At 50.1% G+C, this 14,429-nt stretch overlaps 1 protein-coding gene across 1 annotated transcript; it reads left to right on the top strand.

The window, feature by feature from the left end:
- Positions 1-462: 462 nt before the first annotated feature.
- On the top strand, positions 463-870 carry LOC141042760 (uncharacterized). Its single transcript, XM_073511644.1, has one exon. It carries the CDS (start codon positions 463-465, stop codon positions 868-870), a length of 408 nt encoding a protein of 135 aa, XP_073367745.1.
- The last annotated feature ends 13,559 nt before the right edge of the window (positions 871-14,429 follow it).

Below are 14,429 nucleotides of genomic sequence, written 5' to 3'. Positions count from 1 at the left end.
TTGCTTGTCGCGGCAAGAGTCAAGGCTAACTCCACCGCGCCATCCCATCCTGTCCGGCTCCGTTCGTTTAGGGTAAAAGGAACAAATCAGACGGCCAGCGCGCGACGGCCTGGACCCATCTGGTCCGTTTTGTGTCCGGACCGACCCATTTCGAGTACCAACATGCGCCGGGCTTGGGTCGCGGTGGACAGCAAACGGACGCGTCGCTCGTCCGCCTTGGGGCCGCGTGGCAGGCGGCCACCTACCTCCCACCGGCCGACATTAATGCGCACGCGCGGTCGGCCCCACCTGTCATCCGCCCAGGCGAACGTTCGCCACCCTTCTTAAATGGGGAAGCCGTGGACCGGTCGCCGTCCACACTCCCCACTCCAGCCCGTGCTGCCTCCTCGAAACCCGACATGCCCCAAACCCTAACTTATCCTCTCCCCGTCCTCGATCTCGCCGGCCGGCCGCCTCGCAGCCATGGGCTTCTGGAACCACGACCGCAAGGGGAAGCACGACCGCGAGGCTGGCTCGTCCTCCGGCCGCCGCCGCGGCTCCGTGAAAGAGGAGCCCGCATCACCACGGTGTCGGGCCTCCGCGCCTGCCCCATTCACCATCGGCCCTACGGCCGGCGGCGAGCGCGACCGGCAGTACATCAACGCGGATGTATGCCAGCGTTATTGGGAGACGAGGACGCCGCCCCCGTGGAGCGACGTGCACCTCCCCAATAACTGGCACCTCTCCGTCGACCGGGTGCCGATCCAGCCGGTCCTGACGAGCGGCCGTGCGCGCCGCGAGGAGATCGAGCGCCGCCGCCGCCTCCTACCGGACGACCTGTACTACGACGACAGGTACGCCCCGACTCCGTGCTCTGGGACACGTGGCTAAGGGACGAGCTTGACGTGTGGCGCGCCTCTTTCTTCGCCGGCACGTCGTCGAGGCCGCGGCGGCCACGGCGAGAGCGCGCATCGCATGCTCCCCAGGTGCGCGGGCGTACGCGGGTGCGCGGCCTCACGCCCACGTCGTCGCCTTCCCCATCTCCGTCGCCACCACCGCCTCCTCACATGATAGCGGAGGAGGAGGCCCGGCTCATGCAACGTGTCATGGAGGACTCCATGAACACGCACCATGAGCGCCAATGGGAGGGCCTCGAGGAGATGATGGCCCTCTCTGTGACCGGCGACGTCACCATCCCCGAGCTGGAGATGGTGAGGGCGGAGGAGGTGGTGGAGGAGGAGCCGGTGGCCGCGTTCCACCCGGGCCTGGTGTAACACCCACGATGTGGCTATATCTCCCACGTGTCGAGGCACGACTTAGAGGCATAACCGCATTGTGGTATTGTCGCAAGAAGGGTCATCTTCACACAATCCCATGTAATGAATAAGAATGGGATAACGGGAGTTGGCTTACAATCGCCACTTCACACAATACATAAATAATCCATACATCATCCAAAATCCACACATAGACCGACTACGGTCAAATCCAAATGAAAATAAGATAACCCCAAATGCTAGATCCCCGATCGTCCCAACTGGGCTCCACTACTGATCATCAGGAAAAGAAACATAGTAACGACCACGTTCCTCGTCGAACTCCCACTTGAGCTCGGTTTCGTCATCTGCACTGGCATCGTCGGCACCTGCAACTGTTTTGGTAGAATCTGTGAGTCACGAGGACTCAGCAATCTCACACTCGCGAGATCAAGACTATTTAAGCTTATAGGAAAGGATGGGGTAATGAGGTGGAGCTGCAGCCGACACTAAGCATATATGGTGGCTAACATACGCAAATGAGAGCGAGAAGAGAAGCAACGCAACGGTCGCAAAGCTAGAAATGATCAAGAAGTGATCCTGAACTCCTACTTACGTTCATGCATAACTCAAACCGTGTTCACTTCCCGGACTCCGCCGAGAAGAGACCATCACGGCTACACACACGGTTGATGTATTTTAATTAAGTCAAGTGACATGTTCTCTACAACCGGACATTAACAAATTCCCATCTGCCTCATAACCGCGGGCACGGCTTTCGAAAGATAATACCCTGCAGGGGTGTCCCAACTTAGCCCATTATAAGCTCTCACGGTCAATGAAGGATAAACCTTCTCCCGAGAAGACCCGATCAGTCTCGGAATCCCGGTTTACAAGACATTTCGACAATGGTAAAACAAGACCAGCAAAGCCGCCCGAATGTGCCGACAAATCTCGATAGGAGCTGCACATATCTCGTTCTCAGGGCACACCGGATAAGCGAAGCGTACAGGTACCAACATAACCCAAGTTGCCAAGGGACGGTCCCGCACGGTGCTCTAGTTTGGACCAACACTCAGAGGAACACTGGCCCGGGGGTTTAAATAAAGATGACCCTCGGGCTCGCGAAAACCCAAGGGAAAAAGGCTTAGGTGGCAAATGGTAAAACCAAGGTTGGGCCTTGCTGGAGGAGTTTTATTCAAGGCGAACTGTCAAGGGGGTCCCATAAATCACCCAACCGCGTAAGGAACGCAAACTCAAGGAACATAATACCGGTATGACGGAAACTAGGGTGGCAAGAGTGGAACAAAACACCAGGCATAAGGCCGAGCCTTCCACCCTTTACCAAATATATATAGGTGCATTAATTAAATAAGAGATATTGTGATATCCCAAAATATCCATGTTCCAACATGGAACCAACTTCAACTTCACCTGCAACTAGCAACGCTATAAGAAGGGCTGAGCAAAAGCGGTAACTTAGCCAAACAACGGTTTGCTAGGAAAGGATGGTTAGAGGCTTGACATGGAAAATAAGGGAGGCATGATATAGCAAGTGGTAGGTAGCGCAACATGGCAAAAGAACGAACAACTAGCAAAGCAAAGATAGAAGTGATTTCGAGGGTATGGTCATCTTGCCTGCAAGGTTCTCAGAGCTGTCAAAAGCTTGATCCTCGTAAGCGTACTCAACAGGTTCCTCGTTCACGAACTCATCTCCCGGCTCTACCCAAAACAAGAACACAAGCAACGGAACCACAATCAATGACGAGAAATGCACAAGCAACATGATGCAAAACATGTATGATATGCGAGATATGGTATGCGATGCATATGCGTGCTACGGAAGAAAAATGATGAACAAGGCAGTAACTGGACAAACCAATCATGCCACTGGAAAGATGAGATGATTTCGGTTGAAATCGATATAAAGATCACCGGAAACGGATGCACGGTTTGCAAACGGCAAGCAAAACAAGAATGACACGAATCTGCGATTAACAGCATGATAGCACTTAGAATGCAACAAGCAACTATGCTACAACACTTCAACATAGCAACAAAGCATATGGCAGTAATCTACAGGAGATGCTTTACAAAAGATGAACACTGAGCTATGGCTAGATCACAACATAACAGGTTCAAACAAGCATGGCAAAAGTGCAAAAGATAACCGGTTCACAGACTTAGTGAAATTACTGGACATGCCTGAAACAGCATCAGGTAGCAATGTTCAGAGCAAGAAAAACACATGCTACAGGAACTTAACATAGCAAAACAAGGCATGGCACGAATCAACTAAATGCATAGAACAAAAGTCCCTTAATGACCATGAGCCAAAAAGGATCAGAAGATATGATGGCACCCATGTAAACATAGCAAGTTTCGTTAACAAGTTTCAGACTTGGCAGAAAACAGAGCATGGCAGAAACAGTATTATGAAGGCATCTTGGTGAACTTGATGCACTCCTCACAAAGCAATGCATGACAAAAACAAAATGCAAAACGAAAAACAAAACCCAACCACGGAGGGAATATCATAACACATAGCCGAAAATGGCAAGAGTTGGAGTTACAAATATGGAAAGTTACATCCGGGGTGTTACACCTGGTGGGCCAGCAGTGGAGCTGTTCGTGCACGGCTCCGAAGATGGCCGACGCCGTGGGGGGCGTGAATTGGTGCCGCACGCCGCCGCGGTCACTGGAGCGGGAGGCGTCGCCACGGGAGGAGGTGGTGCAGGCACCTCCCGCCTTTCAGCCCGCCCCCGTGTACCATGCACCGCTGTCCCACCTCTGGACGCCGCCGGACTACGTCGACCTCGTCAGCGACGACGACGACAACGGCGGTCACTGAAGACGGCGACGGCCACGGCAGGAGCGCAGGCGGCGGTTTTTATTTTGTGTTTTACGTTAATTATGGCAATGTGAACCGTGAAACTGGGCCGTTTTGTGGTCGTGATGGTTAACTTATGTTTTATGTTTTTATATTTACGTTTATTTACTTTTTGGGGCATTTTATTTTATTTTTTTGTTTTTTAATCACGTCCACCCCAGACATGATTTGGGGTGTGGCCGCGCGGTGGGCGCACCCACGACCCAATGGACAGAAGCGGCCTTTTTCGATGTGCGGTGATGAATTCCGGAGAGTTTAGGGCGGATTCCGGAAAACTCCGCGGCGGCGTATTTCCTTCGACGAGGTTTGACCGGTATAGGGCCCCCCTATATTCGGCCTTCCAACCTCCAAAGATAAGGGTTTCGGGTGTGCATTTGCGGTGGCCCTTAAAAATTTTACGGGTTGGACTACTTTTACGGCTTCTATTTTGGACGCTTTTTTCGCCCAAAACTGTAAAAGACAAATTTTTTGCGGGTTTGACCACTTATGCGGGGTCTGCTAGAGATGCTCTAAGCTGTATCTGATGGGAGGGAACCATGTTCCTTGGCCATAATTTGGCACTACGCAGGATAGCATATGAACCTACCCCTGTCCATTAAACTAGATGCGAATATGGATGCCAAAAAAAATCGAGGCCCCATTGCCCCATGTAACCTTTTGTGTGAAGCTTGTGCCCTTACTTTTGTTGCCCGTAGTTCTTTGGAAGTCATGGAAGAATTCAATTTTACACTCCTAGTATTGTGTGGAGGTCACGGGTCTGAGTCGTGAAAACAACCTCTTGTAGAAAATACAGGAAAAAACTACGTACAAGCGACCTAAAGTGATCAGACTCTTCCCCGGACCCTACACAAGTAGGAGCTATCTGCACCGGGCTATCCTTTTTTTTATTTTGATGTGGTACTTTTGCGAAGAAGACATTTTGTTATTGTCAAATTGATGTTGAAATGCTGATTCGAAACAACTTATTAATTGGGAGGTAAGATCAACTCCAACACGGCGACTCATTTTGTCGGGCTGCCTCTGTTTGGGTTGAGGCGGACAGAAAAAGCGGCCCAACGCACCGACACAAATAGATGAGGGTCCGCTTTTCTGTCTGTCGCGACCCATTTCCAAACCAAATCTAAGCTGGTTTGCGCTGGCACGGATGCGCGTAACGCCCGTCCTTGTCACCCCTGACCCGCTCGTCGGTGTCACAATGCCTTTCTTCCCCCTCCACACACATTCCCTCACATCGCCGCCCTCACCGCAGCCACCCAGTTCTGGCCGCGACGGCACCGCCCAGGCATGACTGCCGCATCCTCCAACTTCCCCATCGCATCCACCAAGGCCGCCGCCGTAGCATGATAAGGGACGCCTGGCAAGGGTCGCCGGCACAACGCTCGCCTCCACAGTCACCACCAGAGGGCATGGACGTCGACATGCCTCCTACCCTCCACTGCCTGCATCTCAACCACACCTGATTCTGTTTACCTCAAGCTCCAACCATAAATACAGATGTCGTTGGCCGACAGGTTGAACCAGAAACTATCTTTTTCCGGTTCTTCAAACCATACAAGATTCCGGCTCACATTGGTAATGACGCGTATCACCTTGATCTACCCTACTCCAGTCAGAGCCGCACCGCCTGCCGCACGCGCTCTACCACCAGTCGCCCCCGCACCATCACCGCAGCGCAGCGTCACGCGCCAGGAGCCAGCTAGAGAGGAGGAGGTTGATTCTCCTGGACCGCTGAGCCTTGCCATCGGCAAGGGGAAGGAGATCTTCACCATCTCCGACTGAGAGCACCGAGTAGCCGCGTGTTATGCCTGCTTGTATGATGTGTTGTTTTATCTGTACGCTAGTTTGTATTGGTATGGTTGCTTCCGGAGTAGTACGCTAGTTTTTAAATAACATGTCAGGATTGTGTACGCGCATCCTGAGTGCTGTATCTTGTGTTTGCTTTTCGCATGTAAGATTTATGTTAAGCACTTCTTCTCCATGAAAAATCATTTGTGTTTTTTTTCGAAAACCTTGAAGCCTTTTGATTATTGCCTTTGCGAGATTTTCTTGTGCTACACAGTTTTTCTCATGGGTTTTGCAAATAATACCCCAGACTGGAAAAATGTCTCGCCCGTGGACTCGCTCCATGCCCAATCAGCCAGAAGAGGTTTACGGGACACAGACCAGCTACAATTTCACTCAGGGTCAGTCTAGCCAACAGGACAGCGAAGCAGCACTGTCTCAAGTATGCCGTCTCTTCGAGCAAAGCCAGCAACAGCACCAAGATATGATGAACCATGTCATCAATATGGGAAACCACCGTGAACCCTATCAACCACATTCCAAGTTATCCGAGTTACAGAAGACTCGCCCCTCAACTTTTGCTCACACCGACAGACCACTGGAAGCCGACGATTGGCTTCGTGAGATCGAAAGGAAACTGATTATTGCTCAGTGCTCAGATCATGAGAAGGTGCTTTATGCACCACACTACCTTACTGGAGCAGCCGCAGCATGGTGGGAAAACTTCCTACACATGCATCGCAGGGAACACAACATCACCTGGGAAGAGTTCAAGGAAGGCTTCCGTGGGGCACACATCCCCAGGAGCATCCTAAAGATCAAGAAGAGAGAGTTTGATGACCTGAAGCAAAGAGGCATGTCAGTGACAGAGTACAATGGTCAGTTCACCCAGCTGTCTCGTTATGCCTATGACGAGCACATGACAGAAAGCAAGAAGATGGAAAAATTCCTGGACGGCCTGGCACCAGCGCTAAGATGCCAACTGATTGTACACACGTTTCCAGATTTTAAGACGCTGGTGGACAAGGCCATCACCTTGGAGAATGAGCGCCGTAGTCTGGAAGATATCCGCAAGCGGAAGAGGGACAAGACGACTCTTGCCCGCAGCAACCGAGGCAAGACTGAGGTCCCAAGGACAGACACAAGGAGATCCACGACTACTGAGCCAAGGCCCGTCAGACAGTTTCATGCCAGGGACAAAGAGTTCACGTACCGTCCAGGGGTCACCTGCTATGCTTGTGGTCAACAAGGGCATTATGCTAAACAGTGCCCGAAGCCAAGAGACTCGGCACCCAAGCCGAACAATGGTGGAAACAATCCCGCCCCCAAGCGCAACAACTTCAACCCCAGCAACAACCACAAGAAGGGTCACCTGAACCATGTGACCAGGGAAGAAGCGCAGAATGCCCCAGACATCGTGCTCGGTACGTTCCCTGTCAACACAGTACCTGCCACGGTTTTGTTTGATTCTGGAGCTTCCCATTCGTTCGTTTCGAAGAGTTTTGTTTCGCAACACGGTTTTCCGATACTTTCCTTGGAAAAATCTATGATCATCAAGTCCCCCGGAAATAAGCAAATTGCTCAGGGTTACTGCCAAGGAGTGGTCATTGAGTTCGAAGGACTACAATTCCACGCGAATCTCATCGTGTTGGAAAGTAAAGGACTGGATGTCATTTTAGGGATGGATTGGTTGACCACCAACAAAGGATTCATTGACTGCTTCAATCGGACAGTGATTCTCACTCACCATCACGGCAAGACAATAAGAGTTTCCGCTCAAGAAAGGCCGCGATCGCAGAAACCAAGATTGAACAAAATGGACATTGCAGAACTGAGAAAAGTTCCAGTGGTATGCGAGTTTCCTGATGTGTTCCCGGAAGAACTGCCAGGCATGCCACCAGACCGAGAGATAGAATTCAGCATTGAACTAGCACCTGGCACCGCTCCCATCTATAAGAAGCCGTATAGAATGGCACCCTCAGAATTGGTGGAGTTGAAGAAGCAGATAAAGGAATTGTTGGACAAAGGATTTATTCAAGCCAGCTCCTCACCTTGGGGTTCGCCTGTGTTGTTCGCCAAGAAGAAGGATGGGACACTGAGACTGTGTATAGACTATCGAGCCCTCAATATGATCACCATCAAAAACAAATATCCGATGCCACGGATCAATGATTTGTTTGACCAGCTCGCACAAGCCAAGGTATTCTCAAAAATTGATTTGAGATCGGGATATCACCAACTGAAGGTACGGACGGAAGATATCCCCAAGACAGCTTTCACTTCCAGATATGGGTTATACGAGTTCACAGTGATGCCTTTTGGACTCACGAACGCCCCCGCGTATTTCGTCCACCTCATGAACAAAGTGTTCATGAAATTCATGGACAAATTTGTGGTGGTATTCATTGACGACATTCTGGTTTACTCGAGGACACCAGAAGAGCATGCTGAGCACCTCAGAATTGTTTTGGGAGAATTGAGGAAACATCAGTTGTACGCCAAATTTAGCAAGTGCGAATTTTGGCTAAGACAAGTTGGTTTCTTGGGCCATATACTGAACCAAGAAGGCGTGGCCGTAGACCCAGAAAAAGTCAAGGCCATACTGGACTGGAAGCCACCCGCCAATGTTACTGATGTGCGGGGTTTTCTGGGAATGGCCGGATATTACAGAAGATTTATTGAAGGGTTCTCCACTGTGGCGAAACCTATGACACAGTTACTCAAGAAGGACAAGAAATTTGTATGGACGGAAGCATGCGAGCAGAGCTTCCAAGAACTCAAGAAGAAGCTGACAACCACACCGGTCTTAACTGTACCAAACATACACAAAAGTTTTGAAGTGTATTGTGACGCGTCCCGAAAAGGTCTCGGATGCGTGCTAATGCAGGATGGCAAAGTTGTCGCATATGCCTCCAGGCAGCTGCGAAAACATGAGGAAAATTACCCAACACATGACCTAGAGCTAGCAGCAGTCATACATGCACTCAAGGAGTGGAGGCACTTTCTGTTGGGAAATCGCTGTGAAATATATACAGACCATAAGAGCCTCAAATATATTTTCACACAGCCAGAGCTGAATTTACGCCAACGACGCTGGTTGGAACTGGTCAAAGACTATGACGTCGGCATTCACTACCACCCAGGGAAAGCAAATGTAGTGGCCGATGCCCTTAGTCGAAACCCCAGCCCGGACAATGACGGTCAGCAAGATTTGAGGCCTGAGTTTCAGCGAGAGTTCGCTAGGCTCAACATGATGTTAGTCTCCGAGGGCACCGTATCGAACCTGGAAATACAACCCACCCTGGTGGAACAAATTAAGAAGGCTCAACAGGGACATCCCAGCATCGAAGGCATAAAGAAGAAAATGAAGCTTAGTAAGACTTCAGAGTTCGTCACCGATAGTGAAGGAACATTATGGTACCGAGACAGACTTTGCGTGCCTAACATTGAGGAACTCAAGCAACAGATCTTGACGGAGAGCCACACCGCTCCATACTCGATCCATCCTGGAGGAACCAAAATGTACAAGGACATTCAGGAAAGATTTTGGTGGCACGGTATGAAAAGAGATATAGCCACATTCATTGCTTGTTGCGATTCATGTCAGCGCATCAAGGCCGAGCATCAAAAGCCAGCAGGGCTACTCCAACCAAACAGAATACCGGAGTGGAAATGGGATGAAATAGGAATGGATTTCATCGTCGGACTACCCCGATCACAGCGTGGGAATGACGCCATATGGGTCATCACAGACCGACTAACCAAAGTTGCTCATTTCATTCCCGTGAAGACTACCTACTCCACACAAAGACTGGCAAAGCTTTATCTCTCTCGCATATTTTGTTTGCACGGAGTCCCAAAGACTATAATATCAGACCGAGGCACCCAATTTGTCTCCAAATTTTGGGATCACCTACAACAAGCTCTGGGCACGCAACTAGCTTTCAGTACAGCATACCACCCTCAGACTGATGGACAGACAGAACGTGTGAACCAGATCCTAGAGGATATGCTAAGAGCCTGTGTGCTCACCTATGGATCCAGTTGGGAAGAGAGTTTGCCGTATGCCGAATTTGCTTACAACAACAGTTACCAAGCCAGCTTGCAAATGGCACCCTTTGAAGCATTGTACGGACGGAGGTGTCGTACCCCACTGAATTGGGCAGAAACAGGTGACAGCCGTATCTTCGGCCCAGACATGCTTAAAGAGGCCGAGGAGAAAGTTAAACAAATCCGGGACAGACTCAAGACAGCACAGAGCCGCCAAAAGAGCTACTATGATCAGAAGCACCGTGAGGTCAGCTTTGAACCCGGTGACTCCGTATACCTCCGAGTATCTCCTATGAGGGGTCTGCAACGGTTCAAAATAAAGGGGAAGCTAGCCCCAAGATTTATTGGACCATTTTGTGTAAAGGCACGAAGAGGCACAGTGGCCTACCAACTAGACCTCCCCAAGGAGCTGTCAGACGTCCATGACGTGTTCCACGTCTCACAGTTAAGAAAATGTGTGAGCAACCTAGAAAAACATGTACCTCATGAGGACATTGATATGCAACCAGATCTCACCTACAGAGAAAGGCCAGTAAAGATTTTAGAAGAGTCTGAACGGAGGACCCGTCAGAAAACGACAAAGTTTTTCAGGGTTCAGTGGAGCAACCACACTGAGGATGAAACTACATGGGAAAGGGAAGATTTCCTCCGAGCAGAGTACCCATATCTATTTGAGGATCAGCAGAAATCTCGAGGACGAGATTTTTCCTAAGGGGGTAGGTGTTGTGACACCCAAGTTTTTATTTGGATTTTTCAAAAGATTTTATTTGACTTGAGGGGAGTGATTTAATTTTTTCTTCAAGAGAACTCTCACTCTCAAATATTTTTCCTTATGGCAAAAGTTGTATTTGGATTCAACCAAGATCTGTCTTTGGTCTTGGAGGTTCTTGCTTTTCACTTGGACTCAAGACAAAATGTTTTTCACTTGGGAAAATAACTTTTGAAAATCTTTTTGAATTTGCACTATGGCTTTTGGAAAATCATTTGCCACTTTCAACAATTCCTTCTTGCCATGGCATTAGTGCAAATCCTCTCTCCTAACCACTTCCTCACCTTTGGATCATGATTTTGCATCAAATCCAGCAAGTTGAACCTCCCCATGTGATTATTTCCATTCAAATTCTATTCAAACAAAATTCTGCCTTCTCTTCTAGCACTTGGAGATTTACAAAGGAACTCCATTTTCTGTTTTGATTCTTGCCACCAAACCTTTTTCCCCTCCTAGTCCTTTGAACCCTCAACCTAGATCCATGAAGATCCACTGGTCTTCAGTTCAAAATTTTCAAACTACCCCTGCTGCAAGTTTGGACCAGATTTGTCAAATTTGGTGAAATTCATTCAAAACGTTCTCCAAAAATTCCAAGTAAAATCAGGCAGCCTCTGGGTGCATTGAGTGGTCATCTCACCAAGTTACAGCTCCAGAAAAATTTATCTCATAGCCAAAACCTTCTGTCGAACACCTGCAGTGCACTGTCTATGTCAAGTTCAGTAAATTCAGAGATTCAGTCAGTGGCTTGCTGTCGTTTTCTTCAGAGAAGGACATCGATCTCGCCAGTACCACCGCGTCGCCTTGCTCCTCGTCCCCGCCCTCTTGTTCCTGCACCGCACGAACGCCTGGCGCCTTGCGGGCGTCGGCGACGAGCAGCAGAAGGTGCGCCGCCCCGTGACCGACGCCGGCGGCGGCTTTGCGGACGCCAGCGGGAGACACGGCGCCGACGACACCACCCAGCGCCGCCCAAACCACCGGAGCCCGCCGCGTGGTCTTCCACTCCCCCGATGCGCTGCCACTCTCATCGTGAACCGCAGGGCGCGGAGCGTGCTCTCTGCCGCCGTTGAGCCCGTGCGGTCACCTCACCGTGGACCGACGCCATTACGCCAAGACCATCTCCGTTTAGCTGTGAAACGACTCCAGTAACCTCCACTGATGCTGCCTGGCCGCTCAAACCACCTGCCAATCCACTGCTCCGCCGTAATCGCTCGCCGGAGATTCTCCGTTCACGACCACCCCGTCGATCTGCCTATAAATAGAGGCCCCGAGCTTCAACTCGAGCACCCACCATCCCTGCACTCCCCCTAGAGCAAGCCTAGCCACTGGAAGAGCCCCGAGGAGGTCTCCTTCCTCGACTCCGGCCGCCGCGACCCGCCACGGGATCCAGCCCGATTCGCCCCCGTGTGCGCTCCTCCGCCTCCATTCTCTTGCCAGTAGCTTCGCCTTGCATCCCTCGTTCTGACCCGCGCCTCAATTCATAGTTTGCAGCCCTCCACCGGAGTTCCCCATCCTCACCCGAGCCGCCGTCCGCCGGAGATAGTGTCGCCGTCGACGTGGTGCTCCCCGTTGGGCGAGTCCACCACCCACCGACGTGGAAGAAGACGCTGAAGCTCTTGGTACCCTTCGTTTCTCCTAACTCGCCGTGGTTCGACGCCGGCGTCCACCACAGTCTTCGGGCGCCGGCGAGCTTTTTAAACCTGACAGGTGGACCCCGCCTGTCAGCCTCTATTCTATTCTCTTTCGAACCGTTTTCTGTTGGCGCCTTCGGGCAAATACGTCTTCTCCTTTGCGCTTGCGCATTCCCAACCGAAGCGTTTTCTGTTTTCTCAGTTAAAACCCTGGAACTTTTCTGTTTCATTACAGATAAGTCCCTGGACAGAAACCTTTATAACTTTTTAATAAAAAGGTATTTTTGAGTGATTCTTTTTCTGACAATCTTCAAATTTTGTCTAGTTTTTTATGGGATTTATTTGAAAAAATATTTGGAAAAGTTTCTGTGCAAGTGTTGGTTTTCACGTTAGTACCCGTTTCGTGATTGCCGTAGGTTCCGGAAGAGGTGACGGAGCCGCGAACTTCGCCGAGCTAGACTCCGACTTCTCCGAACCAGGCAAGCATGTTTTGAACATTTGATATGACAGGTGTTTTACATGTTCACGTGAGAGTTTGTGCGTGGCATATGAGTGTCGGTGAATACCTCGTTGCTTGTAAGGCAACGACCCGGTTGTTCCAGAGTCGCGATGACCTCTGATGAGAGATGGCCTAATCATGTGGTGACATGAAGGGCAGCAAGGTGGTACTGTTGTAGCATACCAGCCTTGCGTCATCCGACTTTCCCCGACGTTAACGTGGTTGGAGCCACGTTATCGTTCCTTTCCCGCATGTTCCAAAGTTGCGATGATCTCTGATGAGAGATGGCCTAATCATGTGGTGACATGAAGGGCAGCAAGGTGGTACTGTTGTAGCATACCAGCCTTGCGTCATCCGACTCCCTCCGACGTTAACGTGGTTGGAGCCACGTTACCGTTCTTTCCCCTTTCCGTGCTACCACATGTCTCATTGCCAGGATGCGGTTTAGTAAGTTGGTAACCTCTTTCCGTGTACACACCAAACAGAGAGGCCGGGATGATGGTACCTTGGCCCAGGATTAAAGCCAGTCATCCGGTCAGGGGGCATGGGTGTTTCCGGTTGGGACCGAGAGGGGGGGCACCCCCTTAGAGCGCGCGTATAGAAATTTGATCCCATGCTACGCGAGGTTGTAGCCTCCCCATCTCAAGGTTTTTCTTGAATGTTGCCGAGGGTGATCCCTGGCTTCGGATGGTTGAATTGGGTGTGTACTGGTTAGACGTGTTTCTTCCAAAACACCGTAGACGGAACTAGTCCCCGTGACTACTGAAATCCGTTGGCTGTGGTTAAGTACAAACTCTGCAGAGTCAATTCTTTCCAAATCATCGCATCCATGATCTAGTAGTGTAAACATTATATCCATATCTATCCGTGTGAAAAATTTGTCCCCGGTGAACAAGCTCAAGTGGTAAATTCAGATTTATTGTTATTCCTGTGGATGGACTAACTTTATATTTGTCTCATGCTTGTGATAATTTATGTTCCCGAACTATTGTATTATTGAGCTACAATATAAGCCCTTTATGAGACGTCGCGCAGACGTCCGACTGTGGCGTGTACTCGTTTCTCACTTTAAATATAAGCCCTCTATGTGATGTCGCTCAGACGTCCGACTGCGGCATGCACTGTCTTTATTTTCTGTTATAAGCCCTTTATGTGGTGTCGCCCCGACGCCCGACTGTGGCATTATTATTCTGCATTTTCCTCTCGAGGAGTCTTTCAGACACTCGTTTGGCACCCGCATTATTATTCTGCATTTCCTCTCGAGGTGTCTTTCAGACACTCGTTTGGCACCCGCATTATTATTCTGCATTTTCCTCTCGAGGAGTCTTTCAGACACTCGTTTGGCACCAGTATTACTATTCTGCAGTTTCCGCTCGAGGCGTCATTCAGACCCTCGCTTGGCACCCAGTATTTATTATCTCTATGTCTGATCGCACTGGTTAACTTGTTCATATGCTTCATGTTGCATTCGTTATATCTTATGTCCGAACTGTCTTGCGAGTACTTTCATAGTACTCACCTGGCTTGTTGATTTGGCCAGATGTTGATGAAGGCGATCTCTTGGATGAAGAGTTTG

The sequence above is a fragment of the Aegilops tauschii genome, chromosome 3, assembly GCF_002575655.3.
Source record: "Aegilops tauschii subsp. strangulata cultivar AL8/78 chromosome 3, Aet v6.0, whole genome shotgun sequence".
Taxonomy (NCBI): Eukaryota; Viridiplantae; Streptophyta; class Magnoliopsida; order Poales; family Poaceae; genus Aegilops; species Aegilops tauschii.
The sequence above is the reverse complement of the archived record's forward strand: the minus strand, read 5'-3'. Positions and strand labels throughout refer to the sequence as shown.